General features: G+C 40.1%; 1 protein-coding gene and 1 pseudogene across 4 annotated transcripts in view; both read right to left on the reverse strand.

Moving 5' to 3' along the window:
• PTPN21 (protein tyrosine phosphatase non-receptor type 21) overlaps positions 1-22,890 on the reverse strand; it is a 71,805-nt gene that overhangs the window by 48,410 nt on the left and 505 nt on the right. For all 4 annotated transcript variants that reach the window (XR_003795982.1, XR_003795983.1, XR_003795984.1 and 1 more), the window contains exon 2: positions 18,572-18,953. Coding sequence is in view for 1 of the 4 variants with exons in the window: in XM_029238630.1 (XP_029094463.1) it covers positions 18,572-18,751 (180 nt within the window). In the remaining 3 variants the exon portion in view is untranslated. The remainder of the gene's footprint in view (positions 1-18,571; positions 18,954-22,890) is intronic.
• LOC114904553 lies at positions 11,410-11,731 on the reverse strand (annotated as a pseudogene).

Below are 22,890 nucleotides of genomic sequence, written 5' to 3' on the forward strand. Positions count from 1 at the left end.
TCATTTTTTTAAAAAGTAGACACATGTTACAACATGGATGGACTTCAGAAACATTACGCTAAGTGAAAGAAGACAGTCACAAAAGGTCACATGTTGTATAACTCCATTTAAAGGAAATATCCAGAATAGATAATCCATAGAGACAGAAAGTAGACTGGTGGTTGTGAGGTGTGGAAATAGGGAGGAATGGGGAGTAACTGCTTAATAGGTAGAGGATTTTCATTTAGGGTAATAAAATTGTTTTGGAACTAGATAGAGGTAGTATTGTGAATGTACTAAATGCCATTGAATTGTTTACTTTGAAATGGTTAACTTTCTGTTGTGTGAATTTCATCTCAAAAAAGATATTTTTGAAGATCAGAACCACTCAAAATCAAAATCAAATACACAATTTTAAAACTTTATTTTTAGATGTTTAAATACATCATATTCAGTGTATTTGAAAAAGTCTAAGGGGAAAAAAATGAACCAGAAATAGATGAACCTAGCTACGGGTTAATTATATTTTCTACTTTCTAATATCTATACTTAGGTCAAGATTTTGTACAGTTTGACAAATACCTGGTAAACTCAACTATCTGAACATAAATGAAAAACACTGAATAAGCAAAAATGTGTTTGAGTAATGAAAAATTTGTCAAAATCAAAGCAATAAAGTATATGCCCTTGACAAAGAAGAAATTTCTCCTTCCTCTTTTACAGAACTTTTTTTAAATTTTATTTTACACATACTTGTAATGAGTTTAGTAATCTGGTTATCCAATTAAAAGCAGATTAAAAGATGACAAATTACTGAAATCCCCTGGCAGTCCAGTGTTTAGGATTCTGTGTACTTTCACTGCCCTGGGCCTGGGTTCGATCCCTGGTTGAGGAACTAAGATCCCATAAGCCTGCAGTGCAGCCAAAAAAAAAAAAAAAAGACAAAGGGGAAAGACTTGTTAAGTAGCATGTTGGCAGCAGCAGGAAGTGATGGGTAACACTGTTTCACCAAGAGAGAACACATACAAACAAAAACCCTTTCAAAGGAAGTTATAAAGAATTACAAAGGCAAAGTAGCCTAGAGTTATTTTTCAAAGGAACAAATAACTCTAAACATCCATTAGTCATGTATTTAATAACAACCATTGTTGCTAAAAATTAGTCAGTGTCCTTTTGTAGACACTGAGGGGTAGAGAAGTTTATAAAGTTTTCTAAAAATTGGCATTATAAATAGTTTGAAAAATAAAATAAATAAATTTATTAAAAAATGGGGCTTCCATGGTGGCGCAGTGGTTAAGAATCCACCTGCCAATGCAGGGGACACGGGTTCGAGCCCTGGTCTGGAAGGTTCCCACATGCCGCGGTGCATGCCGTGTACCACAACTACTGAGCCTGCGCTCTACAACCCGCTAGCCACAACTACTGAAGCCTGTGCACCTGGAGCCCGTGCTCCGCAACAAGAGAAGCCACCGCAATGAGAAGCCCACACACCGCAACAAAGAGTAGCCCCTGCGCACCACAACTGGAGAAAGCCCACGCACGGCAACGAAGACCCATCGCAGCGAAAAATAAAATAAATAAATTAAGAAAAAAAAAAGTCTGGACCAAAGAGTTCTCCTTAGTTATAAGGCAAAGTTAGTTATTTCATTTCCCAAATATAGTTAGAAAAATAACTTATTTTATATAGAGCTTTACAGTACTTGAGCCAACTGTGGTTTCATTACTTCACTTGTAAGTTCAACCATATTTTCCAAAGCCGTGAAAGGTATTTCAGTTTTTTGCTGTTTGGGAAACTGCTGTTATTTCTACTGATGTTTCCTCCAGGGGGCTATTGCAATTCCCATAGCTGCCACTAGCACGGTGTAGTTCCAAGAGCACAGACTGATGGTCCAAAGGCTTTTGGCTTCTGAATCCTGGCTCCACCACTGACCAGCTCTTGAGGAAGTCACTTCCTCACTGAGTCTCAGCTTATCCATAGGGAAAATGACACGGACTCCACCTTCCTCAAAACGTTGTGGTAAAGTACTTTGCAAGTTTTAATTGTGCTGATAAACTTAAAAGCACTCAGAACATTTGCTATGAGTACATTAAATTTAGCAGATAGGATCTCTTTAGGTGTGTCTGAGAAAGCAGAACAAAACTTGAGTCAGTTATGCTTCTTCCAAGAAAATAAAAATGTCCAAATAATAGTCAAACAAATGTCTTCCTTTTATTTAAAGTTACCAGGACCTTTTACTTATTTATTTTTTAAATACAAAAACTTTGGTACAGACAGGCTCCCCTGTGTGCCTTAAATTTCAACTATTACCAGTCATTACTTGATCTAGATGTTTCCTCAGAATCATGTTTTCTCTTCCTTGAGTCCAAATTTTTGGGGTTACGCACATCCTGTATTGTTTATGGGCTTGGTTTAATTGTAATAAAAATTTCCCCATAGTGGGGCTTCCCTGGTGGCACAGTGGTTGAGAGTCCGCCTGCCGATGCAGGGGACACGGGTTCATGCCCCGGTCTGGGAAGATCCCACGTGCCGCGGAGCGGCTGGGCCCGTGAGCCATGGCCACTGGGCCTGTGCGTCCGGAGCCTGTGCTCCGCAACGGGAGAGGCCACAACAGTGAGAGGCCCGCGAACCGAAAAAAAAAAAAAAAAAAAAAAAAAAAAACTTCCCCATAAACCAGCCTTTAATAATTGGCTTTTGGGGGTCGTCACTGGTGGTCCAGTGGGTAAGACTCCACGCTCCCAATGCAGGGGTCCCAGGTTCGATCCCTGGTCAGGGAACTAGATCCCACATGCATGCCGCAACTAAGAGTTCACATGCTGCAACGAAGATCCCGCATGCTGCAACTAAGACCCAGCAAAAATAAATATTTTTTTTAAAATTTTAAGATAAACATTAATAATATTTATATGTAACATAAATATTAAAATAAATATTTAAAATAAATGAATACTTAAATAATTCTTTTTAATGGCTTTTGGTTCATGCCTCCCACCACTCCTAACTACCCAGTACCTTTCCCAATAAGAAACTTTACCTCCACTTGGCTTCTCTTTCTCACAGCTCTCTCTACTCCCACTGTGGCCAAATCAAGCTGACTTGACCTGTGGGGAAACTCATTCCAATTGAAGCCTCTAAATATCTGAGTCTTCTAGCATCCTCTAGATCAATCCTCAATTATCACTGAATAATTTTTGCGAAACTTCCTCACTGTCATGTTTATATTCACCCTTTCCTATTTTGTTCTGAACAAACATATCAGGAGTTTTCATAAAGTTATTCAATGATTTTTCCATAAAAACAAAAGTTGCACAGTTACAAAACTTGGCTTCTTTCCAGACACAACATAGCTGACTTACTTTAAAAGAACTAACATTTACTCTGAAAACAAGGTGATTTTGACAATTCAGCTTTCTGGTCAGATGAAAAGACAGTTTACAAATTTTAGGGCTTGGATAAAAGGTGCAGTACCCCAAATCACAGTCATTTAAAGAAGACACCAGCTATTATAAGCAGGTCCAAATCCTGTCAGAATGTAAACCCTTTCCAAATCCAAGTCATTTCTTGTCTAATTATTTTAAGAGTCTTTTCAGTTGTACTATTTTTAAAGTAGAGGGACATACAAATTAGCCAAAGGGTTTTTTAAGCCACTGATGCACTGAGTTTGATAAAAGTTAATCCCATATAAAATTGCAACTATAATTTTATCCTGATGCTTTTCTTAGACTAGGCAGAAGTCAGAAGACTTTTCATCAGGAGGGAGATGAGAGGAGACAGCACTAGATAAAGCCTATCCCTGGCAGAGATCATCTAACAAGGGCAGTTAACAAGTATTAACCTAATTCAAGTCTAGAGCTTACCTCTACACGGTGTGTGCCATAAATAATGAAGCACTGCACTTCTTCCTTTTGACAGATACTGTGATGGTCACAATGCCTCAAAGCACACAGTATTTTTTTTTCTTTTCTGTTTAATTTCAATCCATTTTCTTCTATCATTGGTTAAATAATACATTACCTATTTGACAGTCAAGGTTACAATATACAATATCACTGTACTCTACACATATGAGGATTCAAGAAGTTGACAATCAAAAGTACATCTTAGTCTTGAAATTATACTGAAACTCATTAAACTGAAGCCCAAGTAACTAAAGTCCTTAAATGACCAGATTTTGTTGTTGTTATTGGAGCATTTAACTTCCAGGAAAAAAGTAAAACGGTAAGCCAATTTCTTGAAAGTCCAGGACATGAATTGGGATCACTATTTACATAGAGGACTGCTCACAGCTTTTCTACTTACCATCCTGGACAGTAAGATGCTATGAAGAAACAATGATCCTGAAACACAATAAGATCATTCTTCAAAAAATATACTTTCTAAGAAAAATGCACTAAAGTCTTAGAACGATTCATCTTTTCATTCAATGAATATTGATTGAATACCTACTGTGAGTCAAACACTGTTCAGGGTGGTAGGGATACAGCACTGAACAAAAGAACACAATTCCTGCCCTCAAGTAACTTACATTCCAGTAGGAGGAGAAAGACAAGCAAAATTATCTGAGAAGTTAGATACTGATAAATGCTATGGAGAAAGATATTCAATTATAAAATTAAAATGTCAAACACGTTTTTAAAGAGTAAGCTAGAATTAAACAGGAAAATTTAGTACATATAACATTTTACTACACAAAAATGACAGAAATAACAGATGTTACTGCACACACTTTCAACATCAAAGGCTGATGTTCTCTTTTTGTACTACCACATACGAGGTCACTTTGATTAGGACCCACGAAACTGAGGGTAAAACAGAGCCTTCCATTCTTCAATCATTTTAGTTAACTAGTTTGTTATATTGCAGGATCATTTCTTATATGCCATTCCAAGAAATGAATTAGTTAGATTTCTATTTGTTCAAATCTCCTAAATTTGGGGCTTTTGGGGCTTGCTTATTAGCTTAATTCACAAATGCCTGTGTTTTAGGGCAATGAATAAATAGTAGCTGTTCTCTTTTTATTGAGAGGACAGTGAAAAAAAACAGATAACCTCAGTCTAATTTGGCCCATATTCCAGTTTTTATATTTCAATTAAGTCACAGGAAAAAAATATTTTTCATGTTTTCTTGAACTCAAGTCGTAGTTATTCCTTCTATCTTGTCTCACCATAGACAGTTAGTAGTGTGAGCAATATTTTTAGAAGTTGGAACCACACAATATAAAAATGAAAAGGAGGGCTGAAATGGGTATATTTAGGAATAGCTGCTTATTTTTCTGACATTCACTTTTCTCAGGTTAAAATTATAGCTGTTTTATGTTGTACAGAAATGGTTATGGGGAATTCCCTGGTGCTCCAGTGGTTAGGACTACGTACTTCCACTGCAGGGGGCGCAGGTTCAATCCCTGGTCGGGGAACTAAGATCCCAGACCACACATGCTGCAGAGTGTGGCCAAAAAAAAAAAAAAAAAAAAAATTATAACCCCCCCCAAAACTATAAATGAATATGGGCCTTATACATTTCAAGAAAGAATCTAGTCACATTTAATATCTATTGCCTAAAAGAATATTACCCAACATATTTTCCATTGCCTTAAAAAAATATATGTATAGCAGCTCCACTGTTCTTTAATAGTATTACCATGAAAACGCTGAGGATGATAAAATCAGGGAAATTACTTTCGTGGTTAAAATCCTAAACAGATACACATGAAGAAACTCACAGACTTCTGTTACTAAAAGCTGTATTTGTTTTTTCTTCATCAACCAAAATTTGCAAATCATGGTTTCATCATACAAGAAATAACTTTCTATCCCACATATTTACGAGGTGGTTTTCTACTTATAGCAAATACTTCTTCCAATACTACAAGAAAAGAGTAAAACTGTTTCCCTTCTTAACATACAAAAGCTACTTCCCTTTTCTATCAGTAATATAAAGTTCCATCTAATAAAGGCCACACTTAAGGCTTTAATGGATTCGCTTTTATATGCTCCTCATTGAGGATCAAGGAATGGGGTGGGGGGTTGGAGGTACATAACTCAGAAACATACATTCGATATTTTTTAATTGTTCAAGTACCATAACACCAGTTACATTTTATTAGAAGTTCTACTTAAAAATACGTAAGATATTTTCATTACACTTAAAAGTAGAAGAGGATGAACTACCATTAATATGTATGTGCTATCAAGGGTAATAGGAATTATTCTCTATTATCCTATATCCAATTACCCTATATTCAAGGTATATAATGATAAAAGTCTCAATTAAAAAACACCAGATGCAAAGGTTAAATGATAGAATCATGACTTGCAGAAGAGGAATTAAAAGTGGAATAACAATTTATAGTGGCCCTGTCCCCATGCTCATAATTCACAGATGGTAGAACGGAAACACTTGGGTGGTGTGAACTGCCGTAACAGGTGGAAATAATATCTGTGTGCACAGCAGCTAAATCACGGTGATCCAGTTCTATCAATAAAGGCAGCAAGTGCTTCAACAGGCTCACTGGTTCTACCACTTTTTCTTGTCTGGATGCAGATTCTGACTCTAGAAGCTCCCAAGTTCATCCAACAGCAGTGCAACCAGATCTTGCTTTGGAAAATATCTCAGCAGGGAACTCTCCTGGGATGTATTTCATCAGACTGCTACTTCCAACTCTGCCAGGGAACAAGCTCGCAAAAGGCTTCCTATCAAACAGCTCTGCCCTCAGCACTTCAGACATTCCCAGCCGTGTCTTGCGGCCTAATCATGATTCATGTTCCTTCTCAGACTTATCTTTCTTTGCCTGATGTGACTTCAAAAACATATTTTAAACAAAATAAATTGTAGTAGTAATTAAAATAAAAGATAACAAATCTCAAGAGTACTTTAAACAATCTCCATCAGATTTGGGAGGCTGCACTGTGCCAGGCTGTCCTTAAGGGCACGCGCTCCGTGGCAGGCCACCTGTCACTGGCCCAAGGTCACATACCGGGAGGAAAGATGCTGATCAAGAAGGCAGAAGAAGGGGCTTCCCTGGTGGCACAGTGGTTGAGAGTCTGCCTGCCGATGCAGGGGACACGGGTTCGTGCCCCAGTCCGGGAAGATCCCACATGCCACGGAGCGGCTGGGCCCGTGAGCCATGGCCTGCGCGTCCGGAGCCTGTGCTCTGCAACGGGAGAGGCCACAACAGTGAGAGGCCCGTGTACCGCAAAAAAAAAAAAAAAAAGAAGGCAGAAGAACTAGTCCCGTTGTGGTCTCTGCCACATAACCTTGAGCAAGTTACTTAACAACTCTTGGTCTCTGTTCACCATCTGTAAAATTAAGATGGATATGAGTACCTCACTCATAGGATTGTTGGGGATCAAAATAAGCAAAAACATTAAAAGCACTTAAAACAATGTTTCATACGCAATAAATGCTCAAGTAGTATTAACTCCTATTATCAGAGTTTAAGTCCCCTTAAACAGTATAAAATTTCATATTACATCTTCTGTAGTATAGAAAATTCTACACTTAAATGCTTCCTTCACTAATGGGGCTTTCTCTTTGGCAATTTTTCTTTCTCTTTCTTTCCTTTTAAAATAAATTATTTTAAAAAAATACAATTGAATTGCTTTTCTTTAGAAAAATGGCAATGGCTCAAAGGAAAAGTAGAGCGTTGTTGAGGGAAAAGTGTTAAACCTGCAGCTGAAAGACCTGAACTCTAGCTGGGGGCTGTCACTTACTAGTTGCCCCAGCCAGGCCCAGGGGGTACTGTAATGGACAGTGAAGTCTGCACTCTAGCAATGGGTCACAGATATTGAACAAATAATAATATGTAGTTTTAGATATAGTCTTCATTATTAAACATGCTTCACTTTTCTTTCTGTTATCCTACTGCAATATAGAATTTAGAAGTGTTCTTTTCCTTTAAGTCACCATTCAAACATAAATCTGACTTCAAAATACGTGCCAGAAATAAAAGTACAAACAAATATGCATTTGCAAAATATGGGTGAGAATTAAGGTTATTTTCTAGATGATTCATTCCAAACTCTGGGAGGGAGAGAAAGGGTATTATAGGGAATATCTTTATTCTCAGTGGTGTAGCTGTGAACTTAATTGGCTGACTTAATGACAACACCTTGAGTCATTTTTCTCCAATCCATCTTTCTCAGTAAATTATTCCAACCAATGAACAAATCTACATGATGAAAAAGAAAACGGAAATGACTAAAGAAAAATAACTCTATACTACAACAAGTGACCTGCACCAGGACCTCCCCTTGGTCTGGACACTGCCCATCTTTGGTCCACTCCATCTCTGAGATGGTGGGAGGAAGAAGGAAGTCAATTAACTCAGGATTAAATTAAATATACGTAAAGCATCTAGTACAGTGCTAGGCACCTTGTCAGTACCCAACAGAAAGCTATTGTTACTATCCCGTATCATATATGAAAGAAACAAAATCCAAAGAAGTTAAGTTGGTTTCCTTGGGCCACATAGGTAGTATACAGGGATTTGAACCCATATTCAACTAGCACCAAAACTCCACCTTGTTGCCTACAAAACCCCGTGCTTTGCCAACTGCAGTTGAATTTGATGGTACAAAGTTCAATCTGCTAAAAATCCACTTGATATCGAAATTAATTTGTTAAGTCAAAGTCTGAGCCGTCTAAATAATTGTAACATGACTGAGCAAAGACAAGTTGTTTTTATATTCACAAGGAAATGAGCTGTTTCCACCCAGCATGAAATTACTTGTGTATTTTCTTAGGCTGCTCAGTTAAAGCTTGTTCAAAATAACACACTCTGTCCTATTTATAAATGAAAACTCTGCACACCTGTTAGTGATTTCATTTGGATGATCTATATAAGGTGGCACAAACCCTTGATAGAAGTTATTTCTATAACATGCTGCTACATCTCATATAGGAGTTGTGACATGCGTGTTTTTTCTAGTGAAATTAACATCTTTTCTTTTTATTTTTCTTTTTTTTTTTTGAAATTAACATCTTAAGCTGATTCTTTTTTTTTTCTTTAATTTATTATTTATTTGGTTGCACTGGGTCTTAGTTGTGGCAGGCGGGCTCCTTAGTTGTGTCACGTGGGCTCCTTAGTATGGCATGGTTGCAGCATGCATGTGGGATCTAGTTCCCTGACCAGGGATAGAACCCGGGCCCCCTGCATTGGGAGCGCAGAGTGTTATCCACTTCGCTAGCAGGGAAGTCCCTTAAGCTGATTCTTAAGAATTTAAATTGCCTCTGGGTATCCTGTCAGTTCATTAAAAGATAAATCCAAGTGACATTTCTTTATGAACAAACTGCTTGGAGAACCAAATAGGAAAATATTTGCTAAACCAACATATTGTTAAGGCAGTGATATGAGCAAAGGCTTTGTTAACAGAAAAGAAAATGCCATGTTCAGGTACGGTGTGTATCTGACAAGACGAATGAAGTACAGCGCTCAACAACTGGCCGGGGGAATTGGTTAATGCGTGAAGGAAATATGAGTCATCCATTCATTCACTGGAGAACTGTCACATACCTACTGCCTAGGTGGGCACAAAGGTGCTGTATGGTAGGGAAGACAGACTTGGATCTACCATCAGAGGTACAATAAAGGAACTATCATTCACAACCTCCTCCCTTTCCTCCTTGAAGGGAGATTTTTTTTCCTTAACATTAATTGTCCAAGTGAGGAAATGAATACCCCATATGGCCTTTCTTGAGATCTAAAGATAAAGGCCATTCAAAACAGGCATTTGCAGGGGAAGTGGGGGAGGAGTGATACTTCAGAGGCAAATTATTTTCTTAAAAATATGAAGGTCTTGAATTTTTCACAAATTTTCCATCCTACCACCACCTTCACTCTGGAGAAAGAAAGATTAGGGAAGAAAGATCCTGTTAAGCCGAGAGAAGGGGAAAGATTGCCTCATGCAAGAGGCTTCTAGGCCCACAGCCTGAGCTCATAGATGACTGAAAGAGGGGTGTATCCAAGACCCACCTGAAGTTGTATGCAAAATTCTGCATTTTGATCACAGTCTCAAAGGGGTCCATGTCATTTATAATTTTAAAAGTTAAAGTTCAAGCAGAAGTGTGACAGATACAAACTCAAATTCTGGCTCTTCTGCTGTATGATTGCCCAGATTTGCATAGCAAATCACCCAATTTTTCAGAACTTCTGTTTCCTCCTTTTAAAATGGAAAAAATAATGCCCAACTCATCGTGAGGATTAAATGAGATAAGGCATGTCAAGCTTCCAGCATGACAATGTTTATCCACCCGCGAGGAGGACAGCAGAAAGCTGTTAGAGCGTCTAGCATTATAAGGAATTAGATCTGAAACCATATACACCAAGAACAATGAGAGAACTTAGACAGAGCCCCTAAAACACCGTCAGTTCCTCATGTCTGCCATTTTGTAACAACTCACAAACCTCCCCATATGAGCAAATTCATGTCAATTCCATATGGTCATGAGACCACACTATTTTTTATTTATTTTTTTGTGCGTGTTCACTTACTTTAATAACACTACATTTACCATGTTATCACCATGGAATGTAAATTCAGGTTAGACAAGAGAATTTCACAAGTACAACAAAGCATTCTGTAGTATACCAAAGTTTGTATAATGTCTGACCAAACCAACTTGCTCATAAATCACTTCCATTACAGGCAATTTATTTAGTTTAACATTTATGATTCTTTCAGAGAAAATAAACAGACTGCACACATTTAAAAAGTATTTTTCATTTACCTTTGCATTAGCACTTAAAATACACACTTCTATTTCAAAATGCCATTTCAAAATTATTCTAATATAACAGCAACAAACTATAATTCTGCAATTACAAAACAGCTAAACGGGGATCTACAGTTAAGTTATTCTCATGTTTACAACTATGATTCTGAAACAGATACTACTTCAAAGCAGCTGTTACCAGCTCTTTAGGTTTGGTTTAAAAACACACACATAGTTGCTGGGAGGTTTATAAGGTTGTATTCTGTGCACTGTTCTGAAAGGGTTCTTCAAGAGCCAACCAGACCTTAAAAACAGTACTCAGTCCACAACGCAGTCAGAAAGAGTTAAATTAACTGGGGTAAATAGGACTCCTACATTACATCAAAAGCATATGACAGTCTGCAGCAACTGGGAGCATTTACAGGTTTGGCATGTTGTCCTCTTTACAACTAATTTTATCAGAAGAGTTTAAGAAGGTGGACATTGTACCACTATCAAGTGCATTTAAAAGTGACATGTTTTTGTGCTAATCTGGCTCCCCTGAATGACCTAGCTAGTGAACTAGCCACTAGGCAAATCAAGCCTGCAAGAAAGGAAGCCAATATTCAAATTACCATGTTATTGTCCGACCCACAGAATTTATTTTCAACATAAACATATAACCTCAATATGAGATGTCTAACTAAAGCAAGCACCACCAAGACCAAGACAGCATCTCCTCTTCTAAGATTTAGGTTTTGCCCAGATTTCTTGATACATGGAACAGCCCATACCAAGAGTCACTGCTCCCACAACAAAGCCTTGGGCTGCCACACGCATGTGGATCAGGTGAACAGACATTTTAGTATTGCCCCTGTTCTTCAATTTATATAATCCATATGCAACGATTGCTGCAAAACCTGCCATTCCAGTGGGGACAAATGGTGCCTCTCTAGCTTTTCGGGTAAATTTAGATCCCTGATCTTCACCATATGAAGAAAGAGAAACATTTGTGTCACTTGACATAGTGATTGAAGAATCTTCAGACAACGGCACAACGTCGCAGGCTCCTACCGGCTTCTAGAGACCACACTATTATGATAGATCATTGGTGACAGAGATTCAAGGACATCTCCAATGTCTCTTAGGTGGAAAATCCAGCACTGGGAGAAAAACATCTCAGACTATTACCCCTTAAATTTATTAGAAATTAAGTGAAGGCTGAATATTCCATTTATTTCCATGTATTTAAGTTAACAGGTATCCAAATTCTATAATAACTTGTGTGATAATACATTATTCTAAAATGCATAATATCTCCATGTTTATATGTATAGTCCCTCTACTTATATATATGACTAGTTATTAATTATCTAGACCAAGTAAGACAAGTAACAGAAAATCTAAAATCAAGAAAAATCCTTGCTCATCTATAATCAGGTTTGGACTTTGGAAAGCTTTCTTTATCTAGGTAGAGAGGCCAATCTAAGATTTACATTTGCTTCAGATGGTCCAATAGATCTAACTAAACTATTTACTGATCCTTGTCTATACGTCAATCTTACCTGTTTTATAACATACATACCTGAATGAATAACTACTCAGCCCAAAGGTTAAAAAGTTTGCAAGTATTATACTCTTACCGTACACATATTTCAGCTATTTTTAGAGTCCAAATGAAAACAGCTAGTACAGAAGGAAATGTGCATGAAATTCTTGAGGTCTGCTCAGATAACAGTCAAGATAGGTCAGTGGATATTTGGAATACCTAAGACACTGATTTAAAATAAAACGCTCTGAGGGCCAAGAACACTTTCTAAAGTTGTGCTTGAGAGTAATGGTTTGTATTAAGTGCATGATTCCTCTCTATTCCAACAAATCCCTTAGCCAAAAAATTTCTCCATTCATCAGAAAACATAAGAACCTGTTCAAAGTTCAGCAGAGAAGTTGACACTCCCCTGATAGAGCAATCTAACCTCAGAGAGTCTCTAAAACCCTTTTTCTAAGTATTTGAGAAGAAGGCCCAAAATGAAAAAGAAATAAAATCTAACGAAGAAAGGTTCTTTTCTACCTCTGTTCAAAGTTGGTAAATGTTCAACTCTCTCCAGGAAATAAAATCATACAGCAAATAAAGGCTGACTTAACTGAACTGCAGTCTGTGCTTATCAGTCTAAATTCAAAACAAGAACCTTAATTTTTAAACTAAGTAGGCACTGATTCAGCAACCATGTACTATGAGGTACAAGGCACTATTCCAGACACTGTTGATACCACAGTCCTGCTCTGATGGAGTTTACATTCCAAAGGATAAAAACTTGACATATGTATGATGCACTTCAAATACAATTTTAAAAACATTTTCTGAATATCTGTGATAAACCACAACAGAGTAACCAAATATCAAAGCCTATAATTATAATTTTAAAATGAGAGGCCAAAGTAAGAACTTCTAAGTTTTGTTAGACTTTTCAACTTATTCATCAAAATGCCTTGGAGGGGGCTTCCATGGTGGCGCAGGGGTTGAGAGTCTGCCTGCCGATGCAGGGGACACGGGTTCATGCCCCGGTCTGGGAAGATCCCACATGCCACGGAGCGGCTGGGCCCGTGAGCCATGGCCGCTGAGCCTGCGAGTCCGGAGCCTGTGCTCCGCGAGGGGAGAGGCCAAAACGGTGAGAGGCCACAACAGTGAGACGCCCGCGTATCGCAAAAAAAAAAAAAAATGCTTTGGAGGTAATCTTAGGGGTGGCTTAGGATCAATCTCAATTTCAAACCTGTTATTTGAAAAAGTTATGTATGTAGGCCATACATGCAGACAACAATGAGGACCCTCCTTCCCCTCTACACAAAACACTCAGAAATAGCTGAAAGAAAACTGCCCTCTAAAATTTAAGTTATAAAACTAACACATAATGTGTGTGTTATCATATCATAGCAGAAGCACGATAAAGTTACCTTCAAAAGGTTTCCAGGTTTTTTTTTTTTTTTTTTGGCCACGCCACATGGCTTACAGGATCTTAGTTCCCCGACCAGGGATCGAACCCAGGTCACCGCAGTGAAAGCGCCCAGTCCTAACCACTGGATGGTCAGGGAATTTCCCAAAAGGTTTGAGGATTTTTAAAATGTCCCTGTTTCCTAACTGAAGATTTTAAAACTTTAAATAAAAACTCCAACCAAATGTAAATTTAAGCCGAATAAGGACATTAAGATAAAGATTAAGATATATAAGAAATAATATTTTGCAATGAATCTAATTAAAACCCATGACAGCATGATTAAAATGTGATTATCAAATGTAATATAAGATTTTAAAAGAATTCTTGAAAAAGACATACCCTAAAGAAAAGATATAAACCTTAATCCAAAATCTCATTAAAAAAATTTTTTTTGTTTAAATCCTAGGGGTTAGGTTGAGGGCAAGAGGGAAGAAACAGTGAAGTAAAACCTATCAGAGAAGTAAAAACTTACTGAAGCTCTATTTGAGGGCAATGAGGCAGTGACATTGTACAAATTAATTTCAGCTGGCATGAAAATAGAGGTTCAAATATGACTGCTAAATTACAATGGTATGCTAGAAATTTAAGTTTAGCAATGTAAGAAGTGCAATTACCAGTGGCTGCTGTACTTATTTGTACTATAAGAACATTTTATAAAACAAGCATGTATTCATCTCTTAGTAAAAGGAAGAAACAAAGATATTTACAAAAGCAAGAAAAGAGTTAATTTGAAGAGGTCAGTCACCACAATGTGGAAATGGGAGTCACAAATAACAGTAACAGTGCTGAAGAATAACACTTACTGAGTTTCCTAAATACTAGGTCCTCTATTAAATGTTTTACATTTAAGATTGTATCCTCACAACCACTGTCAAATAGACATTATTATCATCCCCAATTTACAGATGAAAAACCATTGGACTTGGGGAATTAAGTAAGGTGCCCAATGTCACACAACTGGTAAGTGGCAGCTGGGATCCAAACCCAGGTGTTTCTAATCCAACTGGCAAATGTCTTAACCACTCTATTAAACAGCCTTCTCAAGAGGCCAGTAGAGGCACTGCCCACCCTAGCACAGCCCAGAAAGGATACACAGAGGAACTTGTCTGGTCCGTGAGGCAGTACTACTCCCCTTATGAAGATATGGAAGGTTTTCTGGGCAATTTCCCTTCTCTGATTCCAGGCTCACCAAGCAATTTCTGGTTTGCTCCAGCTTCCACATGGCCTGCCTGAAGGGAGATCATGGCCTGGCCAGAGGGTACACATTCTTGGGGCCCCTGGTAGTTCCAAATCTCATCGTAAATTACTGAACTTGCAACCTGGTTTTACAAATTCTCAAGGAGCTGGGGTAACGCAGGTCTTACTCTCTGAAACAGGTTCTTAAGGCTGACCACCTCATTCTAGATTGTGATATTCTTTCAAGGACACACTGCCCCATGGGAGTAGTTATACCCAGCTGATACACTCCTCTCTCACCACCTCCATCAACCCTCTCTAACATATACTTTCAAAATTAGAAAGTTTTCTAATTCCCCTTAAATTCTGTAAAGACTCCCATAGCTTCTCTTGAAAAAGTGTTATGAAACTCAATGAATGATATGCAAGGAACTTCAACAGCTCTGAGAGGACGGTGCTGTAATGACCAGCAATATTTTCCTGCAGCAATCATTTTTCCCCCCCATTTTAAAAAGCCACTTTCCACAGTTCAAATATGGTGGGTTTTGAAAAAAGTTGACAATCTAAGTTAACTATATTGGATACAAATATATTAACCTTTTTGTTTGTAGTTCCTTAATGTATTATCAAGTACCTCACACAGTCAAAAAACAATGAAGACTGACAAGCCTCATTTAACCACACATTCAGCTTAAGCAATAAAATATTACCCATATAGTTGAAGCTGCCAGGTACAGCATTACAATGGTATTATCGTATAGCCCTTATAATTGTCATAATAGAAGTGAAATGTTCTTCAACGAAGCAAGGAAAGTAAAGATTTTTCCCCCCAGCTTAAATTTGGGCAGTAGCAAAGCTTATCAGCCAAATCTACATGCTATGATAATTCTGAGTTTTCTTGACGGGAGAACACTGCAAGATAACATACCACTCTCTCTTGGTATGAATCTCCTAAGTGATGTATGGACACAAACTAAGAACAGGTGTTGCCCTGACTCAGATGATTTCTAAACAGTCATTGGGCAAGATTAGGCCTGGGCCTAAGCCATCTGTTTACATGCTACAGAGCAGAGCTTCTGGAGCTTTGAAAAGTTTGCTATACAAACTTTCTAACCATGACTGTCCTTAAATGTTGGAAATAGTGGGACGGCCTGTCCAGGGGCAAGAGATTTTCTAGAGACCACACCTGTTCCCATTTAGAGCACTCTTCCCTTCTGTTAAAAATCATTCTCGGCTTCCCTGGTGGCGCAGTGGTTGCGGGTCCGCCTGCCGATTCAGGGGACGCGGGTTCGTGCTCCGGTCCGGGAAGATCCCACATGCCGCTGAGCGGCTGGGCCCGTGAGCCATGGCCGTTGAGCCTGCGCGTCAGGAGCCTGTGCTCCACAACGGAAGAGACCACAACAGTGAGAGGCCCGCGTACCACACACACAAAAAAAAATCCGTCTCATTATATACCCACAGCTGTATGAAGCTGCTTGTTCCTGAGTCTGATAACCTCAAACAAGGGATGGCAACTTCTCTGGGCTTCTTGACTAACAGAGAAGCAAAGCAATGCCTGGGGGTTCAGTTCAACCTGTATTTATTAAGCCCATTCCACGTGTAGTACTTTGGGTACAAAAATAAACCACAGTTCCTCAAGCAGTTGACTCTAGTGGTTGTACGCAGACCTGGTGCATGAGGAAGAAATTACAGGAAAAAGAAACCAAAATAGGAAAAAAGGAAAAATGGGTGAAGGAAGCAAAAAAGATGGAATGGATGCAAGTAGGCAGGACCAGTCACTGAGGTCGGCGCTCCTGGTTTACTTTCTCCTTGGGCCGCTCCATTTTAGTTTCCTTCTAAGGCTCTCCCTCTGTTCAACCCCAAGGAGTATGCTACATCGTCTTCTTCTCTCATACCCTCTCCCAGGTTAACTGGCCTAGGCTGAGGATCTCCAAATCTCTTTCCTCCAGCCTGGATCTCTCACCTGCACTCCAGACCTGCACATACTCTACCTACTCAACGTCCCCAGTTGGCACCTCAAACTCAGTACGTCTGAAAATGAACTCACCACACACCTCTCCCAGCTCCCCTCAAACCTGCTCTTCCTTTTGTGTGTCTTCCCTCAGCTATATAGTCCCCACCATTTACTGGAAACCTTAGGATCCACCTGGACCCTGGCGAGTCCCTCCCCATTACTTGATAGGTAGGTCCTGAATATCTCCAGATGCCACTCACTTCTCTCCAGCCCCATCCAAACCCAAGTGACTACCATCTGAACCGCAACTCTATTCCTTTCCAGTCATTCTCCAAAGGGTTCACGCTTCATAAAAACAATCACACCACACGCCTATTTAAAAACTCTTCACTAACTTCCCCACTACTTTCAGGACAAGCCCAAACCCTTTAACAAGAACCCCGCATTAGGTAGCCCCTGCTCTACAACCTTTCCTCTGCCTGTGTCTTGAGCCTTGTGCAGTTCCTTTGTTGGCATAGCCTTTTCCAGCCCTTGAGAGGCCCACCCTGCCCCATCTTCAGGTCCCAGCTCAGACATCACTCGCCCTGGGAAGCCTTCCCCTTTGCTGCCTCTCCCTGCTGTCTATAGCACCCTCTACTTCCCCCATCATCGCATGCATCACGCCTGCTTTCTTACTGGTATCAACAGTAGGGTGAGCTCCTAGTACGTATGAGCTTGGCACTTAATAAGTCTTTAATAAAGACTGATCAAATGAATGGATGTTCACCAGGGGCACAGCTTATCTATTCCTGACTTTTTATGAACTACACCATTAGCAGGATTTCCAGTCAAGGCTACAACATAGGCATTTAAGTGAAATAACCCGTTTTTCCATCTTTCTCTTACCCCAGAACCAGGCACCCAAAGACTGGAAGGGACCTGGGTTTAATTAGAGCTCTTTTCTTCACAGGCCCTACACAGCATTTTGAATTTAAGACACTGTATGGATACTTGAGGACTTCACAACTTCCTACAGACTGGATTAGGGGTTTTCCAGGGCAAACTTCCCTATGATTACTGTAACAGACTATAGTTATTAGAGCTATGGCTTTACATGCACATTAAATCACAACCACAGGCACCACTGTTATCCCATGGTTCAGATGAAGGAACCAGAGCTCAGACAGGTCACATAACTCACGTAATGTTAAACAACTAATTGATGAAGAAACCAGAATTCAAACCGGGGCAATATGTCTCTCGAATTTTGGCTTGGCCTGTGCAAAACAATCAATGAATGTTGAATGAATGAATGAAGTCAGTAAACTGTACTAGATCAGGACGACCCATGTGGCATTACACCAGAAGACCAGAACTACTTGGATAACCCAAAATGCATTCCTTTTTTTTTTTTAACGTGGCTTAAAACAACCATTTTATTTTGCTCACAATTCTGTGGGTCAGGAATTTGGGAATGACTTGGCTGAGTGTCAGCTGGATGGCTGGGGGGGGGCTGAAAGGATCCATTTCCAAGATGGCTTCTTCACTCAGATTCCAAAATGCATTCCTATCTCATTCGGGATAACATTTTGGGGGAACATATAAACATTTTCACAACTCAGGCATTGGTAATTCTCTTACAGGGCACACCCAAGGAAAGACCTCTTTGCTCTGTATTATTCCTTCCTGGTGGGGAGAAGGGCTTACAGGCTCATACTTTGAGAAGACAGCGTGCACGATAGTAGCTGGGAAGTAAGGAACAAAGCCCGCCCAGAGAAGCCTGCAGCCTTTTCTGGGGCTTACCTCCCGAAGCTCCAGTCTCTGGGCCACAGCCTCTAGGCTCTCCTGGCCAGTGCTCTCCACGGACAGCGTGAACTCTACAAACTCATTGTTGAGCAGCTGGATCCGGGCAACCAGGCAGCTCTTGCTGGATACCGTGTAGCGCCGCGTGCGTTTTAGTTTCAATCCAAATGGCAGTGGCATCTTCTTCTCCCTTCAAGAGTTGGAGCGGTGAAAAGGGAAAAGCACCGCCACCAATCCAGCGGTGGTAATGGCGAGAGAAAGCAATCCTGTCCTGAAGGGAGGAGTACTGTACAGTCTCCGGCTGCTCACCCAGCAGCTGCTGCCGCCATTAAAAAGCAACTGAGTCTCCAAAGACCAGGTGATGGGAGCACCCACGCCAGTGCTGGGGAAAGAGGAACACCGGTTACACAGGCAATAGCAAATCTGGGCTTTGTTTTCAAAAATAAAAATTAATAAAGCTGTATCTAAGCTTTCCCTCTCTTCTGGAAAAATAAGGCATTAGCAGGATCTGGGAGGCAGTGCGGAAGTTTATCATCAGAGCTGTGTTACGCCCTGGGTCAGATTCCACCCCTCACTCAATCCCACAGATAGTAGTGACAACGTGTGGCTAACTTCAGGATTAAATGAGATAATGGCTGACACTACTATAACCCCAAATTTAGTAGCTAGCATTAGTGGTCCTCCTTCTATTTTACATAAGTTTTGTTTTTTCATAGTTAACTCTTTTTGGCTCCCCGATACTCCAAATGTTAGGGTTCTTTAGTCCTTAAGTGAGATAATTGCAAAAAACCTCCAGAAGAGCTACGTTCAAGTCTCAGTCCCAATTAGGCAAATTAACCCTGAACCCGAATGGAATAATCCCCTGTAACACATGGCAGCTGTGAGGTTCAAACGAGGTGAACACTTAACAAGCATTTGTAGAACTCTCTGGTTTATAAATATTTACGTCACTAAATCGATTTATTTATAAACAAATTATAAAAGACCCTACAAATGCTTGTTATCGGATTACCACCAGACGCGTGGAAGTTCTGAAAAGCGTGGCCCTGGCCCCGGCCCCTTTCCGGATGGGGACGCCTAAAGAGGCGGTGAGCCTTCACCTAAGCGGGGCCGCAGCCCAGAAGAGGAGGGGGGCAAGGCCCTTAAACGCCCTCCCGAGTTAATGCGGGGAGGACGCTGCTCAACAAGCCCGTGAGGCCAAGAAGACTAGGGATAGCTCCGGCTCCTCCCTCGTCCTCCCCCCACGGAAAAGCAGGCGGCGTTGCCCGAGCAACCCACAGCCGCAGAGGCTCCGGAACCCTCCGCCTGCGACCGCGTTTCCGGACGGATGCTCTAGGAGAGTACAGGCTCCCGCTGATGCCGGAGGGAACACTTAAAGGACCCGGCTAGAGCCCCAGAGGCGAGGGAGAGGTTTGGGTGGGGTCCATTTGAATCCCGATTTGGAGCTTCAGGACCTCCGCCAAAATACGCGACTTAAAACTTTCTAAACAACACCCGTTGGTGGTACCTCCTGGGCGGAAGCAAACTGGCCTTGAGCGGCAGCTTGGAACTTTTACATTGGCTGGATTTTTGTTCCCCTAAACGAGTCAACAAAATCCCAGATAGTTCCAGAATCCCGGGACGGTTCCCACTCTCCGTTATCTTCTGAACAGAGGCTTCCCCCGAGGATGAATCGTTTGGCAAGGCTCGGCCGCGGCTGGTTACCCTGAACTTGGGCCGGGAACCGCGCGGAGGGGCAAGGGCAGCCCCCAACCCTCTCATCTGGCGGACACAGAACCCAGGCCTCGGGAGAAGCGGCTTTCTCAGCCTCACACTAGGACGGGCTGAGTTGGGAACCGATCCCAGATTCCTCATTCCCAGTCCTCTGCTCTTTTCTGCTTTTTCTACTGCGTCTCAGCCCCAGAGGTGATGGGCATTCAGGGTTGGGGGGTGGCAGAGCTAGAGTATATAGTTTAGCTATTACACTAGGCCTTGCCAAACTTAACATTTTATAATTCCATTCCACAAAAGTGTATTGCGTCTCTGAGTACAAGGCAGTGTAGTGGCCCTTTAGAGAAATCTAAGACGAGTCCTAATAAGCCGTCCTTGCTCTTAAGGAGATTACAAGCATGCTATAATTACATACATGGCTGTATCTCTAATAAGGACCCAACCACGATTTTCTGTTTGTTTTTTGGATTTTGTTTTGGTTTTGAGCTCTGGTTATCTCCAGATAGTAAGAAAAATAAAAGTTAAAAACCAGGAATAGAGGAAGAAGGCCAGAGGAAATAAAGAAAACTAGAACTACATAAAGAATTGTGTTAACATTTGTTGTGTACCTTTGTAAGGTAAAAGCACCATACTAAAGGGGGGCATAGAAAATAGATATTACGAAAAGACATGGGCTTCACCTGCAGTTTTCAATGCTCTTTTCTATGTCAGGGTATAAACCAAATAGATAGCTGAGGCAAAATGAAAGAAAAAAAAATCAAGAAATGAGAACTTTAAATAATAAGCTTTCAACTAGAAAATTGCCTGATAAGTTATGAGTGTATAAATTTTAAAAGATTATATATACATATATATACTAAATACCCTTTCAAGTGATTAGATGGTGAATTTAAATTTTACATAGAAATTGTGATAACTGGAAAGAGGACAGATTAATTACAGAGGAAAGATGAAAATTTGCATTGGGGGGTGTTCAAACATGGTATTCTCTTCACTGCCTTGAAGGCAGTAGATACTACACTATATAAAACTATGCCTTGTAGGCAGTAGGTACTACACTATATAACTTAATCATTAACTTAAGCTCTGATGAAGCAAACAGAGTAAAACTTTCAGTTGTCCCTGAGTGTGAAATGTTTTACTGCATCAAGGATAAAGAAAAGCCAATGTTTTCTCTTTTATTTTGGTAGATGTTATAATGTAATTGAAAAAGCTGAAGGGTGTGTGTGTGTATCAGATGCATTTTTTCCCCAAGATCTATCCATAAGAATAGCTTGCTTTTTGTTTATTAAGACGTGTAAAAATAATGTTCTGCTTAATAATTTACAAAATTAACAACTGACACATTTAATTTTCAGTTATGTGCAGTATTTGCTACCAAATGATGTCATAAAGTTATGAATGTTTGGATAGAGGAGTAGAAATTTAAGATGCTTTGGGGGGATGTCTGTTTCGGGTGTAAAATAATATGAAACAATTTGAAAGGTAGTTGGATCTGGAATTCTAACGTATCTAACTACTAAACAGAAAATTCATAATTAGCTTTTGAAGGAAAATACTAGGAGATATTTTGTTTCTCTACAAAATCACTTTGTTATGAAATAAAAAACAGGTATATATTAAATTCTGTTCAAGGTTTCAAAAGGCAGTCCGAGATATTTGTGAATTCATTTTAATGTTTTTACATCACCTTTCAGAAGTTCCTCAAATACAGTTTAATTCTGAATCCTGTAGTTTCCCGCCTTGTTGCTAAAGTCCTCACTACACGTAATTCTGCTAATGATGCTTTCAAATAAAACAATCACTAAATGAGTATATGACATTTTTAGAATATATAGATCTATAGCATTAAATCAAACGCATGTTTCTCCTGAACAAAACATTTATGCGTAGAACTCGAGAATAAAATGTGCTAGGAACAGCAGACAACTACTTTCAGAGTAAAATTTCTATCATATCCCAAACTTAAAAAAAAAAAATCTGTCAGCAACCATTAGGCATACAGCGCTTGTCACCTGGAGCACACGGAGTGTTTTGAACGTGTTTGCGAGCATATTATTATAAGGCTTTCTCAGCAAAAAAGAAAATTAAGACGGGCATGCCAAGAGCGGCCAATCTAATCAGGATTTGCAGAAATCACAAGTCGGAATTTGCAGACCCAAGAATTCTTTTTTCCAGAGTAAACAATCTTTACTCCAAAACCAAAACAAGTCATCACCACGGAACAGTCCTTCCCTACTCGCCTTCTCGCCAAAGTTACCTAGCAAATCTCGCACTTAATATTCTAAGAGGCACAGATATGCCTAAAACGTTTAAAACTCTGATCCAGAATTAAGCCGCTACAATCAGCCGAGGAGTTCAGAATACAAGTTCAAGACCCCTTTAGAAATTACTCAAGTAGATCAGAGAGAACCTGGAAAAGGAAGACTTTTTTCTTTGTTACGCTCCTGCCTTAGGTCTGGGAGCTGGGACCCATCCTCCAAGACTCCGGGGCCGGCCGACGCGCTCCGGGGTCCCGGCTCGCGGACACACGCCAGCGCTCGGCCCCGCGCCCGCCCACCCGCCGCCCGCCGCCCGCCGCCCGCCGGCCCGGGCCCCGCGCCCTCACC

The sequence above is a fragment of the Monodon monoceros genome, unplaced genomic scaffold (assembly GCF_005190385.1).
Source record: "Monodon monoceros isolate NGI ecotype Baffin Bay Population unplaced genomic scaffold, NGI_Narwhal_1 Super_Scaffold_21, whole genome shotgun sequence".
In the NCBI taxonomy this organism is placed as follows: domain Eukaryota; kingdom Metazoa; phylum Chordata; class Mammalia; order Artiodactyla; family Monodontidae; genus Monodon; species Monodon monoceros.